Below are 23,665 nucleotides of genomic sequence, written 5' to 3'. Positions count from 1 at the left end.
TTTGTATTTGTCTACAGATAACTACAGCTAACACTTGTAAAGGTTTCTGTGATGGTGATTTCCTATTTTCCTATTTTAAAAATTCATCCTTGCCGGGTTTGTTTTAGCCACCAGTTTTTTTTTTTTTAATTTTGTTTCTGACATATTCAAACAGAACAGGATGGCAGGTGGAAGATCTGGGGAGGACAAATCCCAGACCAAAAGAAAGTTGGTTGGAAACAAGACCTGCTTTATGTTCCCTAGGTGGGTGCTCTTTCATGTGGCGTGGGTTCTGATGGCTACAATCAAAGGTAAAAAAAAAAAGTTACTATTTCAAAGAAAAGAAAAAACAAAAAAAATGAAGAAAACATATAAAAGAAAAAGAGGTATTTTTTCAAAATCTTGTAATAGATCAGCGGGAAAGATAAAATTTACTCAAATCTAATTTCTGCCTATTCACTTTTTGTTTGAAGTGAATATGCAGTCTTCCTCACCCCTCACCAGGCCCACAGTCCTTATCTACCTTAGGCATCTTTTACGTCTCCACGGACCCACCAGCACACTTAGCTGCGGTATAAATGAAGGGGCACGTTCAACCTTATATACCATCATCACTGTTTCCAGGTGTGTGAAGTACGTTTGTGGTATCACAGAAAATTTGGGGAAAGACCAGAATTCTAAGTCAGGGAATAAACGCATCACTTAAAAGGCTGTGCGGAGTATGCGGGGTATGTTTTGCCGCCGTCGTTTCCTGTGTTTCAAGCGGTAGGATTTTTAGGGCAAGCAAGTGGAACACGTGAGGGGGCAGGATCGGGCGCGCTAAGAGGATGTAGCAAACACGTCTAGCCGGACGCCTTGGGCAGCTAAATCCAAAGCTTTCATTTCCCGGTCGCGGAAAGTTCCTGAATTCCCCGCAGAGGCCCGTTCGGGGTGAGAGGAAAGGGGCCCAGCCCTCCTTCCATTTTTATAGCGTCGTTAAGCACTTCGCTAGGAGGTGAACCGTCCTTTCAGAGGGCTCGCCTGCGCCCGGCAGCCCAGGTAAAAGACGTCGCACGTGTAGCCAATCCACGTCAGGGCGCGCGCCCTCAACTCCGAGCAGAGGAGCCAATCCCGAGCCCCAGCCTCCCAGGCGGGTGTGGCCTCCGCGCTGGCCCCGCCCCCTCGGGCCCGGCGCGCGGGACGGCCCGGGCGGGGCGAGGGAGCAGGCCAGAAAGGGTGGGGAGCGAGCGCTGGGGGTGTGATCGCGCCCGCGCCCGCGCCCGCGCCCGGCGTGTGGGTGGCGGCGCGCTTCTGCGCGCGCGCGCAGGGGAGAGGCCAGCCCCGGCCGCCGTTGTGGGCTTCGACCGGAGGGGCGGGAGGGTCACCTGCGAGCGTCTGCGACGCCCGCCCGCCCGCCCGCCCGCCGCGTCCGGATCGCGCCGGCTGCGCGGGGCCGCTGGCTGCACACCCTGCGAAGCTGGGGCGGGAGGCAAGGAGAGTCCGCGCGCGGCGCCCGGGAAGAGGAGAAGTCGGACCTTCGCCGCTGCGGCCGTCCGCGCCCGGCTGGGTAGGTGAACCCCGGGCTTGGTCGTCGGGCGGCCCCCCGGAGGGCCGGGAGAAGAGAAGCGAAACTTTCCCTGCGCTTCCCCGCCGCGGTCCCCGGGCCGTCGGCGGCGCGAGGAGGTGTCGTCGTCTCGGGCGGCGGCGGCGGCGGCGGCGGCGGCCGACGCCATGTTGGGGTCTGTGAGAAACGGGGCGCTCCCGGGCGGCTCCCCGCTCCCTAAGGGGCCGCGGCCGCCCGCCGGAGGGCTCGCGGGCCGCAGGGAGGGCCGCGCGGGTGCTTGTCCGGCCCGCGGGGAGGGGGACCCCGAGGTCCGGCGAGAAGTTGTGAGGGCGTGAAGACGGGTGTCCGTCGTCGCCACTGGCGTCTTGGGGTGCCAGCGTCTTTCTGTCCAGAAAGTTTGAAGGGTCTGGGCATCAGGGACCTTGTAACTTGAGCAGCTTCTTTTTATGGGATTTGAGGCAAAAAAAAAAAAAAAAAATGGCACCGCACGATTTGCCCTGATAGAAGGGCTGAGTCTGACGCCTTACTTATTTGGAGTCTTTTAAAGTCGTATGCCAAAGTTTTTCTTTAACATATTTGTTGGGAGGCCGACAGCTTGCTGTTCATGCGACTTGAATACCCCGTGCGCTCTTACTACGTTGTAATAGTAACTTGGGAGTGTGCGGTGAAAAGAACGAGCAGTATGAAGGTTACAGACAACCAAGCCCTTCTCTGTAATTCATAGACTCGATTTGTTGATTTTTTAGTGCGTTACTGAAGAAATTCAGCTAAGAAAGCCAGGACCGTTCACTGAGAGAAAGGCATGTGTTGTTCCCTTAAGAATAAGGTGAAGTGATCTTGACATTGTGAAGTTTTCCCCCTCCGTTTGGTTCTATAAAGGTGCATGCCTACCGTGTTCTGAGCATTTACATTTTTCTGTACTCCGGTAGCTCATGGGGTCCTCGGGTTAATTCAGTATTAACGAAGGCTTCTGTTTTTAATCTCTTCGGGTCCTCCCAGCATTGGAGGTGAATGGTATTAAGTTACGTATTTGGAAAGCACATGTAATCGCCTCAAAAAATAAAACTGGTGCACTGACCAAGGCATCAAAAAAGATTCAGCTTGAATCAGCCCAGTAAATGAATGTCAATTACTAGTTTTAATAAAGGCATCTGGGCTTCCAAATTTCTGTTAATTGTATTGAGAGCATTCTTAATCACAAACAAGATAAATACTTCAACATGTCTTGGAGAATTTCTCTTCTTAATCTGTAGGTAAAAATAGAACTTCTGCTCAGATTTGATTGCTAATATTCTTAGTTTTTTGTTTTTTGTTTTTTTTAATTGTAAGGTGATTGCCATTATACATATGTTTTTCTGGTTGAAAAGTTACCCAGAATAGAGGTGATTTAACTAATGTCACAAATCTAGCGAACAACTTGGTATTTAACTGAGGTCTTATAACTGAAACCTTCTCATTTTTCTTAACTTTGCAGGATACTTAAATCATTCCCGTGGAGCAGTTTCTGTCCATTTTGTTTTCTCCGTCCTAGCTTCTCTTTCTGATTTTAATTTAGTTCCTTAGTGAGTGTGTGTGTATTTCCTAGGAATTTCCCTCATTTCCAAGGTTTTATGTACTGAGAGTTTTCCTCTTAAAAATACTCAGCCTATGCTCTTGAAAACTTTTTTGCACAGTTCTCCTTATCTCACTCCCTTTTCTCCCCAAGAATAAGTCACTTATCTATCCAGATGCATCCCAGTAAATATTACATTTTTCTGCCATGGCACTTCCTCAACAGAAAGCGTTACATGAGCTCTGATTTGCCTCTTCATCCTCAGGGTGCTGAGAACATGATGCTCAGAAAAGGCTTGAATGGATGAATACACATACATTTTTTGTAAATATACTTCATGAATTTCTTTTTAAGTTGCATTTCCAAGAGTGAAAGTAGTTAGATCTTTTCTAATTGCCCCCCCCCCCCCCCGCGCCTTTTTTTTTTTGAGATTTTACCTTAGTAACTCAACTAATTTTGGGCCAGGGGTACAGAACTTGAATGTTTATGAAATTTCCAAGTAGATATAATCAAAGAAGCAGCAGCAGTGGATCAGCAAAAAGATAGTAATCATACTTTTAAAGTGCAACTGTATTTAGTGTTTGCACTGGGTAGAAATAGTTAATGCCTTAAAATTTTGAAGATCATGTTTATACATTTAAGTTATTTGATGGAACACCCTAATTTCTCTTGTCACTTACTGTTTTGCTAGAATTGTCTTAGAATTTTGTTTTAGAACATCTTGCTTATTGGAAAACGTAAACATTGCTTTTCTATTTATGAATTTATCTTTGGAACCAGCTTTGTACACCAGCTGTGTGCTTAATAGCAAGGTGTATGTTGGCTTAAGTGAATAAAATGTACTCCGTAGATACACTCTCACAGTGCTATTTTAAATTGCAAACCCTCCCTAGGTGGTGGTCTGTAATTCTGTAATGAAATTACTGTAAAATTTGGGGTTAATTCCTTGTTCCCATAATTTTCTCTCCATTCAACCCATAAATCACAAACTTTGTGCTTTGCTTGGGGGTGGGAGGAGAGGGGGACCTGGGAAGAGAACAGAAGGCATTCAAGTAGTTGCTGTGAGTGCTGGAGAAAGCAAGTTACATGTAGGGTGGATTGGAACAAAATCAAACCAAACCTCAATTCTAGCTGGGCTCCATTCTAGCTTGTGACTCTTGTATCTTGAACAGGTCACTTCATTTCTTTAACCTTCATTGAACTTATTTGTAAAATGGACACAGAAACATTTGCCTCCCAGTGTTTACTAGGATGTTTGTGGAAGTGCTTGGTGCAGGATGTTCAGGAGGTTAATCAGCAAATGAGCACAGTGGCAGTGAGTTATAGGGAAGGAGCCTTTAGAAATACCTAGTTCAGTTCTCAACTTTGGCCACACATTAGAATTCCCCGAGTAGCTTCTTAAAAATACTTGATGCTTGAATCCCACCCTTCAACAAATTAATTACAATTACTGGCTTTGGAATCAAAGTATAGGTAGCTTTGCCAGTTTTTTTTTTTTTCTTTTTTTGTCTCTTTGTTTTAATGTGCAGTCAGGGTTGAGAACCATTCATTTAATTCAGTCTCTCATCTCCTTATTCTGTTCATTTTGTGGTTGAATAAAGTGCAGAGAGAGGTTAAGTACCAGCCAAATTCCTGTCAGGTTAGAAAGAATGAATTTGGAAGAAAGTGCAGTGCACAGAGATTAAAGTAATAGTTACCTTTATTTCAGGCCAGAAAGGCCACATTCAGAGCTACAGTTCACTAAGTCCAGGGACCTTTATCTCCATTTTACATTAATGACCTACATGAATGACTGTGTTCTTCAACCTTGTCATCATTTAGACCTCAGGTCTCAAACTGTGACCAGAGATTGTCATTCCAGAGCCTTTGTATTTTTCCATCCTATCCAGTGAACCAACTTTCTGTCCTCATGGTCTCCTGCAGTCCTCCCAGGCTGTTAGTTTTCTTCCTTTTTCCCAATCTTGAATTCTGTAGTTCATATACTATGAACCCACTAGTACCACACAGTCCTTCCCTCCTTGACCTTATATTATTGGTCAATTTTCAACTTGTAAATATCACCTTTCACTTTTTCTTTAGTCCCTGCCTAGCACCCCCGAAAAAAGCACATCTATCATGACTGTTAAATATTTGTTTTCCAGCTGCCTGTGTGTTAGTTCATTTCTAATTTTTTTTCATCCCAAAGTTGACTCATTTTCTTTATTGCCTTTTCACTCCTAACTCAGGTTGCTAAACCCAGTCTTGAAACACTTGACTCTTAACAGATGACCTTGCTTCCTTCTATGGATTTTATGATGTGAATTTTCTGTTTTCTTCTTTGCATCAACTCTTTCATCTTTTTTCTTTACATTCCATTTAATTCTTTATACTTGTTTTGTTTAAACAGTAGTTGAAGAAAAAAAACTTCTTGTATTCTTCTGCATTGGCAGGTGGATTCTTTACCTACTGAGCCACCTAGGAAGCCCCTAATTATACCCATAATTTTGTGTTCATTTTTCTAAATATTCTTTGTATTTTGTTAATTTAAAACCCATTTCTTTGTTTATGAGAATATGTTCAATATAAAATAATTAGGCAGTATCAAAATATTTCACCCTAGTATCAATACTTAGAGATAACCAGTAGTACTGAATCTTTGGTGGGTGTCTTTCCAGAATTTAAAGAAAAAGAGTTATATTGTATGTGCTGTTTCAGTTCAGTTCAGTTGCTCAGTCATGTCTGACTCTTTGCGACCTCATGAATCACAGCACACCAGGCCTCCCTGTCCATCACCAACTCCCCGAGTTCACTCAGACTCACGTCCATCAAGTCCGTGATGCCATCCAGCCATCTCATCCTCGGTCGTCCCCTTCTCCTCCTGCCCCCCAATCCCTCCCAGCATCAGAGTCTTTTCCAATGAGTCAACTCTTCGCATGAGGTGGCCAAAGTACTGGAGTTTCAGCTTCAGCATCATTCCTTCCAAAGAAATCCCAGGGCTGATCTCCTCCAGAATGGACTGGTTGGATCTCCTTGCAGTCCAAGGGACTCTCAAGAGTCTTCTCCAACACTTTAGAAGCTTTTATTTCATAAACTGCCATATTTAACAGTTTTCCACTTTAAATATTAATCTGTTTTCTCTGAAGTGCTATCTAAAAATCATTGTATGGATTTGCCGTAATTTTTTTTGTTGAACGTTTAGGTTTTTTCTGACTTTCCAGCATTATAAACAAAGCTAGAGTGAATATCTTCATGTGAACAACTTTGTACACTGGTCTAAGTATTTTTTGCATATATTCTTGGAAGTAGAATGGTGGAAACTTTTTAAAGTGCTTACATTGCCAAAAATGGCATTTTGAAAGGCTATTCCAGTATACTCTCAAGACTGTGCATGCTCATTTTCTCCACATCTTAGGTGAATAATACATCATTTAAATTTTTATTTCATTGATTAGCACTGAGAGCCAATGTTTTCATTTACTGGTTGTTTTCATTTGTTCCCTGATAGCTCATTTGGTAAAGAATCTGCCTGCAATGCGGGAGACCTGGGTTCAGTCCCTAAGTTGGGAAGATCCCCTGAAGAAGGGAAAGACCACCCACTCCAGTATTCTGGCCTGGAGAATTCCATGCTCCCTATAGTCCATGGGGTCCCAAAGAGTTGGACATGACTGAGTGACTTTCGCTTTTCACTTCATTTGTTCCTTTGGAAATTGCCATTTGTATCTTACCCATTTTGGGGGGGGGGACATTTTCCTTTTATCTCATTGATTTATGGGAGCCCTTTATATATTAAAAATGTGATCCTTTGCCACATTGTGCAACAGTTTTTCTTTAACTTTAATTCTCCCCTCCCTCAGTGTTGAAGTTTAAAATGTTTAAAATGTAGTAAAATGTTTTCTTTTATGATATTTGGCTTTTTTTAAAAAATTGGCTGCATGAAGTCTCAGTTGTGGCATGCAGGGAACTTCATTGTGGCAGCGCAGGCTCCGTAGTTACAGTGGCCAGGCTTTGTTGCTCCATGTGGTATCTTAGTTTGGATTCTTAGCCACTAGACCGCCAGGGAAGTCCTTATATTTGGTTTTTTAAATGTTATATTTAGCCATTCCTTTCTAGGGCTAGAAATTTTGGTTCTGTTTATCGCTATTAGAGTTGATGCCACAGGGAAGACTTTTGTTTTACAGCCCCCTACTACCACCCCCAAGAGTTTTATTTTTCAGGATAAACTTCTGTGGTTAAAAATTCCAGGGTCAAAACCTCTGCTTTCTGAAATATTACTATATCTTACCTTTAGTCCTTAATTTTTTTCCCCACGTTTCCCAGTGCTTATTGTGGCCTTTTGGCACAATGAGTTTATTTAGTCTCTGAGACTTGTAGGACCTGTGAGAGCATGTTGAAAAGGTGCTTTGTGCTCTCTTGTCTCCTTCTTTCTTCTCTTGCTTCTTCTCCTGCTTTTTAAACTAGGCGTTCCCCAAAGGTTAGTCCCCTGTCCTCTCCTCTCATTCACAGCAGCCACAGTCATCTCTTCACAGATGACTCTTAAATCCCTTTATGTCCTGGAGCTTCCTGCTTTTCTTGGTGTTTCTGTTGTCTGATAGATGTTTGTCTGATAGATACCCTGAAGGTACTTCAAGATAAGTATGTCCCAGAATGATTTCTTCTCCCTCCTGGAACAAAGCTAGCATCTGATCTGCCCAATGGATTATACTTAAACCTTTGAAGTTATCTTACATTCAGTTTCAAACACATTCACTTGGTAGCTAAAGCCTTTCTGCCTTACCTCAGTAATCTCTCTTTTTTCCATCTTCCCCTTTTTATTTCTGATGTCAAATTTGTGGCTTAGACTTGTTACCTTTCGTTAAGAGAATATTGTAATATACCCTTGCCTTTTTTTTTTTTTTTGCCTTCAGTATTGCGTAGTCTCATCATGTGTTCTGCCTCTGTGTGCTTACTAATATTTTCCTAGTTAAAAACCTTCGTCTTCCCATTGCCTATATAGTAAAGTCTAAGCTGGTCAGTCTGATGCCTGGTTTCCTTTGTATTTTGGCTCTTCACTATCTTGCCAGATTTCTACTTTACCGCTATACATTCCCCAGACCCTGCTTCCTCCAGCCCGGGCTCAGTTATTTCCTTATTGTATGTGAACACCATCATCTTCTTTATCTCGCTCTCTTGTAAATAGTTTGACTTTCGCTCTAAGGCCTAGCTTGAATTTCTAGTCATTTAAGAGTTGTTTCTAAATATTCCCTCTGATCAAAGTTACCTCCCAACCATAATCTTTGCCCTGAGGTTTCATCACTCTTTTTATTTTTCTAATTAAAAAAATTTTATGTTTTGGTTTGTTTTTCCTCTGCTCCTTTAGACTTTGCGTGCACAGATTTGAGCTAATCGTATTCCTCCGTTCATAGCACATGGTGTGCGCACCAAACACTTTCTTGTTTCGTTTCTTTCCTTATCAGTGTCTCCCATCCTCTTTCCTTTGGAAACGTACCCTGATGTATAACACATGAATTACATATATCTGTGTATGTAAGCTTGGTGACTACTTTTCCTCACAGAAATTGTGAGTTTTGAGTACTTCAACCTTTGTACAAAGTGATCAGTAAATTTTTTTTTTACTTGAAATTAATTGAAAATTGCTGATTTTACTAGCTTCCATATTGCTTACACTACGAACCCAGGGATTTAATTTCAGTTTTACTCCTCCACATCTAATTAGTTATGGCAGTCCTGAACCTTATCAGTTTTTTCTTTTCCTGTTGCGAACTTCAGACTCGCCTCAACTTTCCCCTTTTGTAGTAATTTTTCAGCGGGGTCCTGCTTTCAGTCTCTCCTTTCTGAAATCTTTCATTGTTTCCACAGTTATCTTAGAAGAATCCAGATCAGATCAGGCCACTCATTGCTAAGGCTTTGAAAAGAACCCACAGGAATCAACAAGATCTCTCCCCTGTTTTTCTCCACTATTTTTCCACTAAATAACTTCTTCTGCTAAATAACTCTTATACTGCCTCTTCTGCAGCTGTACACGTAACTTTTTTTTTTCCAGGGGAGGTGGGGGAAACACTTCATTTTAAAAATTAGGAGTCCTTACAGTTCTTCTGGTTTTAAAAGCAAGGAGTGGAGTACATGTAACTTTTTTACAACACATTTTTACTTGTAGGGCTTTATGCCTTATCATTTTTTTTGTCTTTTGAAGTTTTAACTTTTTTTTCCACAGCCTGTTTCAAGTGTTCACCTGCTACATTCTTCCTTACCACTTTTTAAAATTATAGTATTTATTTCATTGTGTTTTTTATTGAAACTTTTTGGAAACATGTCTTAATTCCCAGTGTCTGGTTCATTCTTTTATCCCTTTAATACAAAGCATAAAGTCTTGAATTAATGAGATTGTAACTACTGTTAGGGCTATAATGGGTACTGGCTTTATTTTTCAAATATTATACAATGATTTAACAGCTGTCAGCACTGTACAGCTGCTCTTGTACAAATACTTTCTGAAATGATGCAGTTTTTTAATCTGAAATTTGTTGATGAAATATGCATACATCATCATTTTTTATTTGCTAACTAAACAGCTGTGCTTTTTGGCAAGAGAAGAAATCATTTTTATATATTATCATGAGATTGAGACTTTAAAAGCAGGATCTGCTATGCTCAACACTCAGAATTCATAATTAGATACTACAGTTAAATAGACCAGAACATTTGCTGTAAATTTAAAATCTGTGGGCCTAGTGAAGCATTTGATGTGTGGGGTGTGGTTCCTGTTTTGTGTGAAAATTAGTACTGTGAATGTCAAAAGTGATGTATTTGATTTTTATAAAACCCAAGATTGAGAAGTTGCTGCCACTTTTAACTGCTCAGTGCACATTGCTGGTATGTATATGCAGTCAATTTTGTAGGCGCTGTTGGGAATACAGAGTTGTAGGAAATGATGTTCTTTTTTTTCAGGAACCTCCAAATCTGTTGAAAATAAGCAGACATAGACATTTTTATAAAATTTAATAGAATTGTAAGTGCCATAAAATGGTACAGGTGAAACACCAGGTGGCAGTGAGGTTACTGAACTGACTGATAAGGTTTCAGAGTAGCAGGTGAAGGGGAGGAAGCCCAGAGCGTGTCCTGGGAATAACTGGTAGTCTGATTTGATTATAAGAGAACATACAGAAAGAGGCAAAACTGAAAAGATAGGCAGGCTGAGGCTTAACTGAAGGGCTTTACATACTAGATTAAGGATTTGGGATTTGATTTAGTTGGCCAGGGAACCTTTAGTTGTTGAATAGAGAGTTACCTGGTCACAGCTATAGTTAAAGAATATTAATGTTGTCTTGTGTGATGTGGTTTAAATGCAAATTAAAGACTAGACTTGTTTCAGCTTGAGTTCATATTCTTCCCCTCTTTAAAGACCGTTTTTTAAAATTCATAGTGTGACCCTTCTGGTTTTCTAAATTAATTTTAGAAAATCTTCAACTGTGGCTTAGTTGTTCTTTATATACCATGGTGAGTTTTTCTATCATGCCTAATCTATTTGAAACTGCCTTTACAGAGACATTAAATTAGTCATAGCTTAACTTTTCACTTCCTGTTAGTGTTTGAATAATTATTTTGAGCATATTTAATACTTATTACCATATATTTTAGGTTTCTTGTGTCTTCAGTGGCTTTCCCCAAGTGCATAGTAAAGTCCACATGAATGGAATATTTATTTCTGAAGGTAGCAAAGTATAATGGAAAACCATGGATTAAAAAAAAAAATGGCATCCTAGTGGAAAGGGGACCGAAAAACTTTGTCTTTTCTTATTGATAGATTAAGTACATTTTATTAAAATCCCATATTTAATTTGCCACATGTTCAACTGTTTCTTGCTTTATTATCCTAGTTTTTTATTGATCGTCTTACCTAGAATTTCCTGATTATTAATAATAATTTATTTTAATATTTATATTATTAATCAAGAAATTCTAGGTAAGAATTTATACATAGGTAAATTGATATAGGTAAGAATTGATATAACTTTTGAAAGTAAAACCTTTTTGTCCTTTGCTTAGGTGTGTAGAATAATTGTTCTTTAGACTTAGGTGTATTAGGAGAGGGATAGTCTGCTGTAACGTTTACACATTTGCCCAAGGAGGATGTACCTCTGATAGTTGCTGCTTTTTAAAAATATCTTTTTCCTCCCTGCTTTCCTGTTTGTGTCTTCGTTTCCTTCTACATTTGCTGTAGTCTGAATTCAGCAGTAACACAGATTTTAAAATGTTAGTTGATGTTAAGACACAGTCAAAACTTTGATTGAAAATTAATTTGTAGGCAAGTAAGGCTTGTAGTGAGCTTCCCTGGTGGCTCAGTGGTAAAGAATCTGCCTGCCAATGCAGGAGTTGCGGGTTCAATCCCTGGGTTGGGAACATCTCCTGAAGAAGGAAATGGTGACCCACTCCAGTATTCTTGCCTGGGAAATCCGATGGACAGAGAGCCTGGTGAGCTACAGTTCATAGGGTCGCAGAAGAGTTGGGCATGACTTAGTGACTAAAAACAAAAACAACAGTCTTGTAGTAAACCAGGAGTATGATTTATCTATTATAAAGACAGAAAGGGCTTTGCAGATTATTTTATTCAAGGTGGTGGCTGGTGTGGGTGGGTGTAGAGTGGTAGCTTGTATGAAATCTCTTATTTAGTGCCTGAGCTGAGCTTAGAATCCAGGTCTTTTGGTTCATAGTTTATTGTTTCTTCTGGTACAGTGCACAGTTGAATGAGTACTCATTCTCACTGACATAAGATGTCTTGGATTCAAGTAAGAAATTAGATGATTTTTTGTTTTAAACTCACCTGCAAGAGTGAGATACGAAGTATTGGTTTTCAGTAAGAAGAACTGGGCCATAGTATTCTGTGACAGTTGGACTCGCTTCTCAGTTGTAACTAGTAGTCTTCTTTTTAAGAGAGTTTTTGCCTCATCTAGTATTAATTTTTAACAGGTGGTAGACACTCCATTGGAGAACATATTAACTTTAGAAAAAAGGTTAGCAAAAGACTAGAGTGAAACTTGGACAATTCAAATACAGTTCTTGTCTACAAGAAAACTTTTTTTGAAACTTTGGATGGTTTAATTTTTTACAATTGGTGTATAAAGCTGACTTCTTAAAGGTTAAGAGGATTTCTTTGTTTTGTTTTCGGTATGCTTTTGCTGTTTTACACTATGAATTAAGGCTGCCAGACACCATTTGCTGGGAAAGAAGACAAGGGAAGCCATGCGGAGAACTGTTAGAACGCGTGCTGCGCCGCGCTCAGGCGTGTCCTCCTCTGCGGCCCGTGGGCCGCAGCCCGCCAGGTTCCTCGGTCCCTGGAATTCTCCAGGCCAGGATACCGGAATGGGCTAGAATGTAGAGGTCCCTGCAGTGGCTGGATATGGGAAGAAACTAACAGAAATATCAGTACTTTTCTTATAATGAATTAAAAAATACAATGTGGAACAGAGATTAGATTCAAAATAGCAATCAAAGTATGAAGTACCTGGGAATCTATGTAAGTAAGTAACATGATAATCTTGTGATACGAAACCTACAAGATTACTGGGCGCATTAACCCAAGATTTAAAACCTTGGGAAGAGATAGTATCAACCTGTTAGGAACATTTGAAATTATAAAGATGTTAATTTATTCCAAGTTAATTTATGACTAAAATATGAATTCATCAAAATTTCAGTGGATTTGGTCTGTTTATTTTTTTCATTTAATTATTGTAATTTAACATGGTTCTAAACCTTGGCTGCACAGTAGAATTAATTGCCTGGGGAATTTTAAAGGATATCAGTGTAGGCCATACCCCACATACCTCAGACTAATAAAATCAGAACATCTTGGGGAGAGATCTAGATAACCATGTTTCTTAACCATAAAAGGTTATCGTCACAGTATTGGTTTCAATTTTGGTTTTTGAATTTCCGTTTTAATCAGTACTAATTATTTGTAATGATTGATATTTATATATTTTATTATTTCTTAGAGATTTTCAAAACAAAAAGAAATTTTACTTACTAAATAACATAGCTTGTGATTACCATATGGGCTTATTAGACATGTATAAATCTAAGATACAGTACAGGATTTTAGTGATCTTATTTTTCCTTTATCTTGAAGCATTTTACTATTAGGAATTATTAACAGCACCCCCCCCAAAAGAACATAGAAGTAATTGCCTAGAAGGATGATACAGTGATAAAATATATCACCACCACTGCACCATTTTTCAGTTTTATTATTACATTAACCAAAGTATTGCATCATTTTTCAAAAAGATACAAGAGCAGTTTGGAGATGCCCTTCTTAGTCTTTTCTGTTTATTTTAAGCTTTCTTTTGACATATTTGTGAATATAGATTTTTCATTTTACATTTTCCATATAATGACAATAAAAGGACAAAACTATACATTTCGGAGTGATTAGACAAGTCAGAAGATAAGTGGAAAGAAAAGGCTACACTTAGACTTGATGATGATGGTAAAGCATTATTAGTGAAATCTCAGACTGCAGGTCTTCAACTGATTTTCTCGATGATTTCTCAGACTCACAATTAATTAGTAAACAATATTCCTAAAAGCAAATGGAAATATTATAGATTCATGCTTGATAACTTATGAGCAGTTAGCTGCATTTAAAGGATACGTCTTTCATCCTTTGCAAACATACAGATTGTTTACATCTGTATGCATTCAATAACAGAAACATGGAATAAGAAATTTGCTATGTTTAAATTTTTATGAAGATTGTTCTTGTGTTCTTGAAATTATTTTTTACTATCCCTTTGTTCATATTGCTGTAAGTTAGTTGTAAAATGACTTAATATAGTCAAAGTAAATGAAAAGAATATTTTGGATCCAGATGGTACATTGAGATGACTGTTCTTTCTGGTGTTCTAAAGGTTAGAGCTTCCCTGTGGTTTCAGGCAGCTAAGTTGGGAACCACTGTTCTGAGTAGATGTCATCTGGACGAATAAGCAGAGGAGATTAGCTAAAACATGTAAAATGTTAAGTCATGGGAAATACTCTAGGCTGATTTTACCAGGTGCATGTTACTGACAAAAGAATTAACAACAGAGTAAAGGATTAGACCAGGCAGCCCTGAAGTAGTGTTATAATACTGTATAAAAATTTAATATGATGGAACATCATGAATCAGTAGGTTAGATAATTAGTACCAATAAATAATAGCTACCACATGTTGACTACTTGCTTTGAACATTATTTACACATCTCCTTTATCCTCTCCTGACCTAGCTATTATTATTTCCATTTATAAGTGCGGAAACCTGAGGTCACACAGCATTTGATGATTCCAGAGCAGTTAGCATCTTTAGAATGTGAATATTTGAAAAGAAAAAAGGGTTTTTTACCTATGCCAGCATAAATTTCAGGTGTATAAAAGCATTAAATGTAAAATTCATGTCATAAAACAGAATACTAAATAGGAACACCCGGTATCTGGATAAGAAAAGTTTAGGAGTAATGGGAAAAAAATCAGAAAGGAAAATATATGTAAAGTATAACTACTTAAAAACTCCCTCTATGTCTAACACCATAAACAAAATTGCAGAATAATATACTAGGAAAAGCATTGAGGTAAATGGGTTAATAGCCTTTATGTATAATATACAGATTAATAATTAAATATATGAACGTAGGAATACAGATTAGTAAACATATTAGAAAATGGCTGGCCTCACTAGGTAGCTATAAAATAAAACATTCAATTAAATTGAAAGTACTCTTCTTTCCTGTTTTAGGACCTTTGTTCACAGTATTAGTTCCTTTGTAAAGCTGACTCCTCATCCTTTAAGACCCAGTGTGTAGCACCACCTCAGGGAAGTCTTTCAGTTATTGAATAAATGAGTTTTTTCCCTAGATCTTGGCACACTGTTGATTTCCTTCATTGCACTTCACTTTTAGAATCACCTGTTCATTTACTTACTGTCTTTCTTCTCTACTAGACTCTGAGCTCTGAGAGGAAAAGAATAATATCCGGCATTTAGGAAGTATTCAGTAAACAGTTTTTGAATGGATAAACATAATAAATAAAAGTATAAGAAATGAATAAAAAATCTACATTAAAAAATATCTACCCTGCTGAAATTTTTAAAGGAAAATATTCTGTGTGAGACAAGATGGGTCGGGCACAGTCACTGCGCTACGTGGTGCATTGGTGCTGCCTTTCAGAATGGAAATCCTGTAAAAGGCAGCCTGCGCTCTGAACACTGGTGCCTTTTGACCCAGTAATTTTTCTTCTTGGAATCTATCCTGAATAAGCCTTCTCTGCCAGAAGATTTATTCTTCTAGCTCTTACTGTATTCACTGGTAATCCTGCCGAAGAAAAGTAGACAGAAGTTCGGTTGGGCCACATTGTATATTAATAGTTGTCTTCCTTTCCTGCAGATATGCAAAGGGCTCGCTCTTTGGCTAGCGTCAGTAGTCTTGTATTCTGATACCCTCACAGAACTCTCTGAGAGTTCTTACTGTTTGGGGCACCTCAGGTGGTAGACTTGAATTTGGACTCTGGGAGAAGGTAGAGGTCCTGTTTGGGCCTAGACCAAAGGGTAATGCTTTATAAATCCAGTTTATTGAGAACCTGCTTTGGGGTATCTAGCAATTATCCAGCAAAAGGTAGTATTTTGATTTCCCGTTTGATAGTCTCGCATCCTCTCAGTCCCTCCCTGTTGTGCCTGGCCAACCTTCTCCTCTGTGTGTGTGTGTGTGGCATTTGTATATTCCTGGGTTTTCAAGCTCAGTGCTTCCCCTTTTCTTATCAGAAAATATTTCAGGACTGACAGGGATAAGGGAAGGGGGGGACAAAGGTCTTAAGTTCTTTGTGCTCATTGTTTTTCAAATGTATTAATAGGCCACAGTCCACTATGGAAGTCAATCAGATGGGCTACAGCTGTCATTAAAATAAATGAAGATGCTAGAATACATCCGGAGAAGGCATTGGCACCCCTCTCCAGTACTCTTGCCTGGAAAATCCCATGGACGGAGGAGCCTGGTGGGCTGCAGTCCATGGGGTTGCAAAGAGTTGGACACAACTGAGCGACTTCACTTTCACTTTTCACTTTTATGCATTGGAGAAGGAAATGGCAACCCACTCCAGTGTTCTTGCCTGGAGAATCCCAGGGACAGAGGAGCCTGGTGGGCTGCCATCTGTGGGGTCGCACAGAGTCGGACACAACTGATGCATCTTAGCAACAGCAGCAGAATACATCCTACATAGTTGAATTATATATGTTTGTAACACTGCAATATGAAATATATTTCATATCAGTGTCATTGTCAAACTTTGAAAGCTATTTGTTCTAGCCAAGTAACAGTTAATGCCCTAAAGTGCGCTTCCGTTGCATAATTCTTAAACAGGGGAAAAGATTTATGAACAGAGATTCAGGCTTCATACATTGCAAAATCAGAAGACTGGCCAAATAAATGATGATGACCTATCCTTTGAGGTTATTTTCTCAAGTTAGTATTCTTTATCCTCAGTATGTTTAGGGTTTACCGTGAGGGTCCAGAGGCTAGCAGTGACTTTCTTAGTTCTTGTAGAGTCAGTGGAGCCTTAAGGAATAATTAGGGTGTCGTAATATATTGGTTACAGCACGGAGGAATCAGCTTTGAGCCCCGGTTCTGTGACAGCCATGAGCATAGTGCTTAACTCCTTTATGTCTGTTTGCTCATCTGTAAAATGGAGCTAATAGTGCATATTCTATTATAAAGTTGATCTGGGTAGGAAGTATAGTAATGCATGTGAAGTGTTCAGCTCTTGCTTGGGCTCCCAGTGAGTAGTTACTCCAGACTTTGCCTGAATCTCTCTCTTTATGCCTTAGATTCTCCTTCAACTCACATTTCAGCTAATATTACTAGATGCTTCTTTGGGAGAGAAAAACTTCTCTAGTTATTTCACAGGAGTTTGAGACAGGTATAATAGGAAAATAATAAATGTGAAGACCACAGCACAAATTTTCTTGATTTTTGTTTTTTCCTGTTTACCTCCTCCCCAACTAGGAGGTAAGCCTTGAAGAGTGGGGACTTTGCCTGTGTTATTTAGATTTTTTTTCCCCTATACCTAAATCAGTGCCTAACAAACACTCATTGAGTGTTTGACTATAATGTAAATTATGAAAAGTTATCCATAATTGTACTTCCCAGAGCTAAATAACCATTGTGGATATTATAATATATAGTTTTATAATTTTACATACTTAACTACTGTCTATGATTATGTGCTTATGTCATATTTCATTGAGTCTAAAGATGAACAGGTTTTACTATATTTTGTGTCTTTAAAATTGGGATGTCTTATAATCAAGAGTTTACTATGATTTAATTGGCAGCATTTTTCGTTCTCAAAGCACATAAAATGAGACTGTTATTTTAAAAATCAATTGGATCTTAGATTTGATGAAATTTGGTATATATTTGAAACAAAAAGGAGATCATTATGTTCAGCTTTCCCCTCCTAAATATCTTGAACATTTTCCCATATCACTGTATTTAGATCTGTCATATTCCTAACAGATATTTAGCATATTAATTGTTCAACCAATTCCTTTTTTTAAACATTGGAGCTTTTCCTTTTTTTTTTTTTCTGTTATAGTGCTGCATTGAAAATCCTTGTACATATCTTTATGCACTTAAGTCAGTTTTCTTTTAAGCACCTGGACCTACAGGTACACATGTTTTCTGTAGTGTATGAGGATAACTGTTTCCCTATATCCTTAATAGTACTGCTTCCTAAGAAATTTTAAAAAATTTTGTTAATCTGCTGAATGAAAATATATCCTAATGTTTTATTTGCTTACTTAATTATAAATGGAATTGAGCCTCTTTGTCTGTTTAGTGTTTTTTATTTCCTCTTCTGTGATGCACTTGTGTGTAGGATAGTAGACTTTTAATTGGCTGGTAGATTTGCCCTAATTAGAGAGGCCAGCACAGTTTGGAGCCATACATTGTCATTAATTCTTGGGATAACTTTCAGGGTCAGAGTCCACCCTTGTGGAAGGCAAGGCTTTATAAGGACCCAAGATTGGGGGGAAAATTAGATCTAGAGCTTAAATCTGTGCTCATTTAAAATTAGATTAATTGGGTTTTGCATATTGCTAAGATGTTCTTGTCAACATTTTTAAGCGCTTTTGCTGTGCCAGGTGATGTGAGTTTCAAAGGTGAACATCGGATGGTCTCTGCCTTTTAGTTTCCATTGGAGCCTGTGGAGAAGACAGATTTCAGTCCTTCCACAAGAGTGAGTCCAGAAGGTACAGAGAATATGAAGAGCACAGAGGAAGGTGTTTAGTCTAACTGAATTTAAGGAAGACTTCCTGGAGTAGGTATGAAATCTAAACTGAGTTTTGAAGGATAATAAGAGTTAGCTGCTGCTGCTGCTGCTAAGTCACTTCAGTCGTGTCCGACTCTGCTACCCCATAGACGGCAGCCTGCTAGGCTCCCCCGTCCCTGGGATTCTCCAGGCATGAACACTGGAGTGGGTTGCCGTGTCCTTCTCCAGAGAGTGAGCTGGGGGCAGTGACTAGTACAGGGTGCAGCAGCGTGAGAGAAGATACGGGCGGCTGGAGTGGGCCGCCAGTGACTGGGTTTTCTTAGAACATAGGATTTGAGGTAAAGAGTGACTTAGGATGAGTCTGGGAAGATAACCAAGAACCAGGTAATGAAGGGCTTTAAATGCCATACTAGAGATTCTGCATTTTATAAGTTAAGGGGAGTAATTTTGAGTAATGGCATGATCAGATTTGCATTTGTGAAATTATTGCTGAAGATTGATTTAAGGGGCAAGACCTCAGGCAGTGAGATGTGTTGGGAAACCATTCTGGTAATCCAGGTGAGAGAACTGAGGCTTTAACTCAGTGGTAAGAGCTTACTGGAAAAATTAGTCATTTCTCTTAGTTTATATTAATATAATATTTGACCCTCTTGTTCAGAATACCTCTGAGATTAAATTTTATGGAACTGTTGACTTATATTAATTTTCTAATTATTTGTTGTTTTATGTCTGTAAGAAGTTTATTCTTTCATAAATACCTTCTTAACCAGTATGGTACTATATAGAGATGGTTAATAAGTGTTTTTGATGATTATAAAAATTGAGAGATATTAGCTCTTTTGGTGTGCTTAGTGATTATTTTAGAAACAATTGGAGAACTTTGCTTTGGGGTAAAAGCAATAATTTGTTAGATTAAATTTCAGTTCAGTTCAGTTGCTCAGTCGTGTCCGACTCTTTGCGACCCTGTGAATCGCAGCACGCCAGGCCTCCCTGTCCATTACCAACTCCCAGAGTTCACTCAAACTTATGTCCATCGAGTTGGTGATGCCATCCAGCCATCTCATCCTCTGTCGTCCCCTTTTCCTCCTGCCCCCAGTCCCTCCCAGCATCAGGGTCTTTTCCAATGAGTCAGCTCTTCGCATGAGGTGACCAAAGTACCAGAGTTTCAGCCTTAGCATCATTCCTTCCAAAGAACACCCAGGGCTGATCTCCTTCAGAATGGACTCGTTGGATCTCCTTGCAGTCCAAGGGACTCTCAAGAGTCTTCTCCAGCACCACGGTTCAAAAGCATCAATATTTCAGTGCTTAGCTTTCTTCACAGTCCAACTCTCACATCCATACATGACCACTGGAAAAACCATAGCCTTGACTAGACGGACCTTTGTTGGCAAAGTAATGTCTCTGCTTTTTAATATGCTATCTAGGTTGGTCATAACTTTCCTTCCAAGGAGTAAGCGTCTTTTAATTTCATGGCTGCCATTTTAAAAAACTATATGCGTTTATAATTTGTATGTGCTAATTTCTCTCTCTCTCTTTTTTAAGGCTATTAGCAAAAGATGGTGGATCGCTTGGCAAACAGTGAAGCAAATACTAGACGTATAAATATAGTAGAAAACTGTTTTGGAGCAGCTGGCCAACCGTTAACTATACCTGGACGTGTTCTTATTGGTGAAGGCGTATTGACTAAGTTGTGCAGAAAAAAGCCCAAAGCAAGGCAGTTTTTCTTATTTAATGATATTCTTGTATATGGCAATATTGTCATCCAGAAGAAAAAATATAACAAACAACATATTATTCCCCTGGAAAATGTCACAATTGATTCCATCAAAGATGAGGGAGACTTGAGAAATGGATGGCTGATCAAGACACCAACAAAATCATTTGCAGTTTATGCTGCCACTGCCACTGAGAAATCAGAATGGATGAATCATATAAATAAGTGTGTCACTGATTTACTCTCCAAAAGTGGGAAGACACCCAGTAATGAACATGCTGCCGTCTGGGTTCCTGACTCTGAGGCAACTGTATGTATGCGTTGTCAGAAAGCAAAATTTACACCTGTTAATCGTCGTCACCATTGCCGCAAATGTGGTTTTGTTGTCTGTGGGCCCTGCTCTGAAAAGAGATTTCTTCTTCCCAGCCAGTCCTCTAAGCCTGTGCGGATTTGTGACTTCTGCTATGACCTGCTTTCTACCGGGGACGTGGCCGCGTGCCAGCCTGCTAGATCGGACTCTTACAGTCAGTCATTGCAGCCTCCTTTAAATGATGTGTCTGACGATGATGATGATGATGATAGCAGTGACTAAGGGCATATTTTGAAATATTTAATCGGGTGTGACTATCTGAGAAATCAGCTCTGGGGGAATGTAAAATTCTGAGCTTTCTCTCAATTTTGCTCTTGCCATGAATTTGCCTGAGAAACTTTCAACCTATGTGCCTCAGTATACTCTATAGAAAATAGGTCCTGTTATCACCCCCCTCCCCCTGCAACCTCTCCTCACCTCCCCTAGCTCCCTATTCTTCTGCAGGGATAGACTATTGCAAATATATCAGACAAATGTTTGGTTTCTTGTATTAATTCTAGACTGCTTTCTTGGATGGTTGGGAAGACGTGTTTAACATATCATGTGTTGCATTGTTGTTGATTATATGTTCTGTTATATGGAAAAACTAAAAGCAAAGAATGACGGAGAAAGGAGTAAGATACGGTTAGTGAATTATGTCATTAGCTTTTTTCTAACCATCCTATCTAAAGGTTAAGATACCAGTAACATGTTTTGGAAATATTTTGACTTTTTCATATACCAGGTGGTGCCTTATCATAATAGCACTGTTGCATGAAATAAGCCCCTACCTTCTCACTTTTTAGTTTTGTTTTAAAAGTACACTGGTGCTTTCTGAGGTAATCAAATGAATGTTATAGATGGATATAATTAGGAAATACTTCTCATTTGACAGCTACAAGTAACTAAATTTTGAGGTCCTTCATTCTGTATGAATATTTTTTCATAAAACATTATTGTTGTGATTATTTTTACTTTTTATAGGTACCAAATTATAATTGTCATTCTTAGATTGGTTTGAAATTTGCCAAGGACAGATGGTCATTGCATTATATCTGCTGACATATTTTTAGGATATAAATTCATCTCCTTTAACATTGTTTCTAGAATGAAAAATCTTATACAATTTCTTGAAATATAAACAATCTCTTTAAAAAAATCTCATGCTAGAGCACAGATAAAGATTTGGAAGAAATAATATAGGAGGATGGTCAGTACAGACCAGTTAAGTTTGATAAACTTCGTATCTGTGGAGGTATTTTGTATTTCAGTGTGAAACTGTCTTGAATTTACAAATAATAGTGTTATATTTTATAAAATTTTGTAAAGTCCCAAACAATATTTCTATTTTTGTAAAACAATTGTATGTTTTAATATGTTTCTGAAATCATTTTGCAATCTGTGGGAATAGAGTAGCAATTGATCTTTCTAAATTGTGAACTTTATTGAGTCCATCTAGATTGCTTTTGAGAAGGGATAATTTTTCACTCTTTGCTTTTGAGGCAGCCATTAGGTTGAAAGTATCATATAAAACGATGCGTTTTGCACTACTCTCTCCATTTGTATGCTGCAAATAATCTTTCAAATACGAAAAATCAGCCTGAAGTTTGTTTTAAATTCTAAATTCTTTTGTTTTAAAATCTTTAAATCTGGATGTATGGCAGATGTCATGAGAGGTTGATTTAATCATTTGTGACAGGGGATTCTTTGGTTTGGTTAAGGCACTAACTTAACTTTTAAATTGTGAAAGCACCTGAGATAGGTCTCCCTGTAGGAAATGTGAAAGAAAGGCACAGCAGGTATTTTGTTTGTTTTAATATCATACGGACTTTTGTTTCTAAGCAATATTTACACATAGTCAATAAACATATCTGAAAAGAACCATAAAACCTGACATGTGCTAATGGAGACTTGGTGGTACATAGGAACCTAGCAAATTCAAGAACCAAGGGGAAATGTTCTGAGATAACATTTATGTTGTCAACCTCTATTGACTCTGTTTTTACAATAAAAAGTATTTTACAACTTTATCTTCTGTTCTGTGCGTGTTGTAACTTGAAGATTTTTTATCCCTTGCTAAAGTTAACGGAGATGTTATGCATGCTAAGTCTGCTGCTAAGTCGCTTCAGTCGTGTCCGACTCTGTGCAACCCCATAGACGGCAGCCCACCAGGCTCTGCCATCCCTGGGATTCTCCAGGCAAGAACACTGGAGTGGGTTGCCATTTCTTTCTGCAATGCATGAAAGAGAAAAGTGAAAGTGAAGTCGCTCAGTCGTGTCAACTCTTAGCAACCCCATGGACTGCAGCCCACCAGGCTCCTCTGTCCATGGATTTTCCAGGCAAGAGTACTGGAGTGGGGTGCCACTGCCTTCTCCAGATTTTATGCATATTTTACCTCATTTCAAGAGCTGTGAGTGTCTTCTATGTCAGGGGTCTCCAGCCTCTGGGATCTAATACCTGATGATCTAAGCTGCAGCTGATATAATAATAATAGAAATAAAGTACACAGTCAGTGTAATACTTTTGAATCATACAGAAACCGTGTCCCCACCCCACCCTGTACCCTGATCTGTGGAAAAATGGTCTTCCACAACACCGGTCCATCCCTGGTGCCAAAAAGGGTGGGGACCACTGTTCTGTGGTTCAGGCATTGTTTATTCTAGGCACTAGGAGTAAAGCAGTGAACAGAAATTGCCTTTTTCATGGAATTTACCTGCAAATAGAATCTAGACTGTTTGCTTCCAGATTTTTTTCTGTGTTTTTGGTAAAACTTAAGAATTTTACTTATAAACCTGAAATCATTTTGGTCCCAATTTCTCATCCTGTTCTCTTTAATGAAACTTACTTGGACTATACTGGATCCCCAGTACATTAATGAAATTGATAACTGGCATAAAGGAAACAAAATCCCATAGATGCCAAAGAAAAATGTTAAGTTGAATACACCTTAATACAGGAGTTCATGCCTTTGGGTCAAGTACATAAAATGGCCAGTTTTGTACAAATGTTTATATGTCTTTTATGCTGAAATTCTTATAAACAAGTAGTTTTGAACTGTACCATTATTCCTGACAGATTCCAGCACTTGAGCTGCAGTCTTCTTTCTCTTGGATATGTTAACTTGTTCTCAAATATATGTTTTTTCCTTACACAGTAAAGTATTAGTTATCTACAAATCCACTGGATTACTGTACACTGTAGAAGATAAAATTGAATAGTAATGACTAGGATGAAAATACATGAAATTGTGTTTATTG

The 23,665-nt window shown here is 38.9% G+C and overlaps 1 protein-coding gene across 2 annotated transcripts; it reads left to right on the top strand.

Annotated features, from left to right (window-relative positions):
• The first annotated feature begins 1,435 nt into the window (after positions 1-1,435).
• PLEKHF2 (pleckstrin homology and FYVE domain containing 2) lies at positions 1,436-22,438 on the top strand. 2 transcript variants are annotated; one of them, XM_069600577.1, is made up of 2 exons: positions 1,436-1,525; positions 19,888-22,438. In XM_069600577.1, the coding sequence occupies exon 2, from the start codon at positions 19,902-19,904 to the stop codon at positions 20,649-20,651; it is 750 nt and encodes a 249-aa protein (XP_069456678.1). In that variant the 5' UTR covers positions 1,436-1,525; positions 19,888-19,901; the 3' UTR covers positions 20,652-22,438. The 2 variants fall into 2 exon arrangements, with proteins under 2 accessions (XP_069456678.1, XP_069456679.1); XM_069600578.1 differs by lacking the exon at positions 1,436-1,525 and adding an exon at positions 18,308-18,397.
• The last annotated feature ends 1,227 nt before the right edge of the window (positions 22,439-23,665 follow it).

The sequence above is a fragment of the Ovis canadensis genome, chromosome 9, assembly GCF_042477335.2.
Source record: "Ovis canadensis isolate MfBH-ARS-UI-01 breed Bighorn chromosome 9, ARS-UI_OviCan_v2, whole genome shotgun sequence".
In the NCBI taxonomy this organism is placed as follows: domain Eukaryota; kingdom Metazoa; phylum Chordata; class Mammalia; order Artiodactyla; family Bovidae; genus Ovis; species Ovis canadensis.
Note: the sequence above shows the minus strand (reverse complement) of the source record. Positions and strands in the feature narration are given on the sequence as shown.

What these genes read in the sequence shown, in the direction of transcription:
- PLEKHF2 (XM_069600577.1), top strand. Translation starts at nt 19,902, where the DNA reads ATGGTGGATCGCTTGGCAAACAGTGAAGCAAATACTAGACGTATAAAT.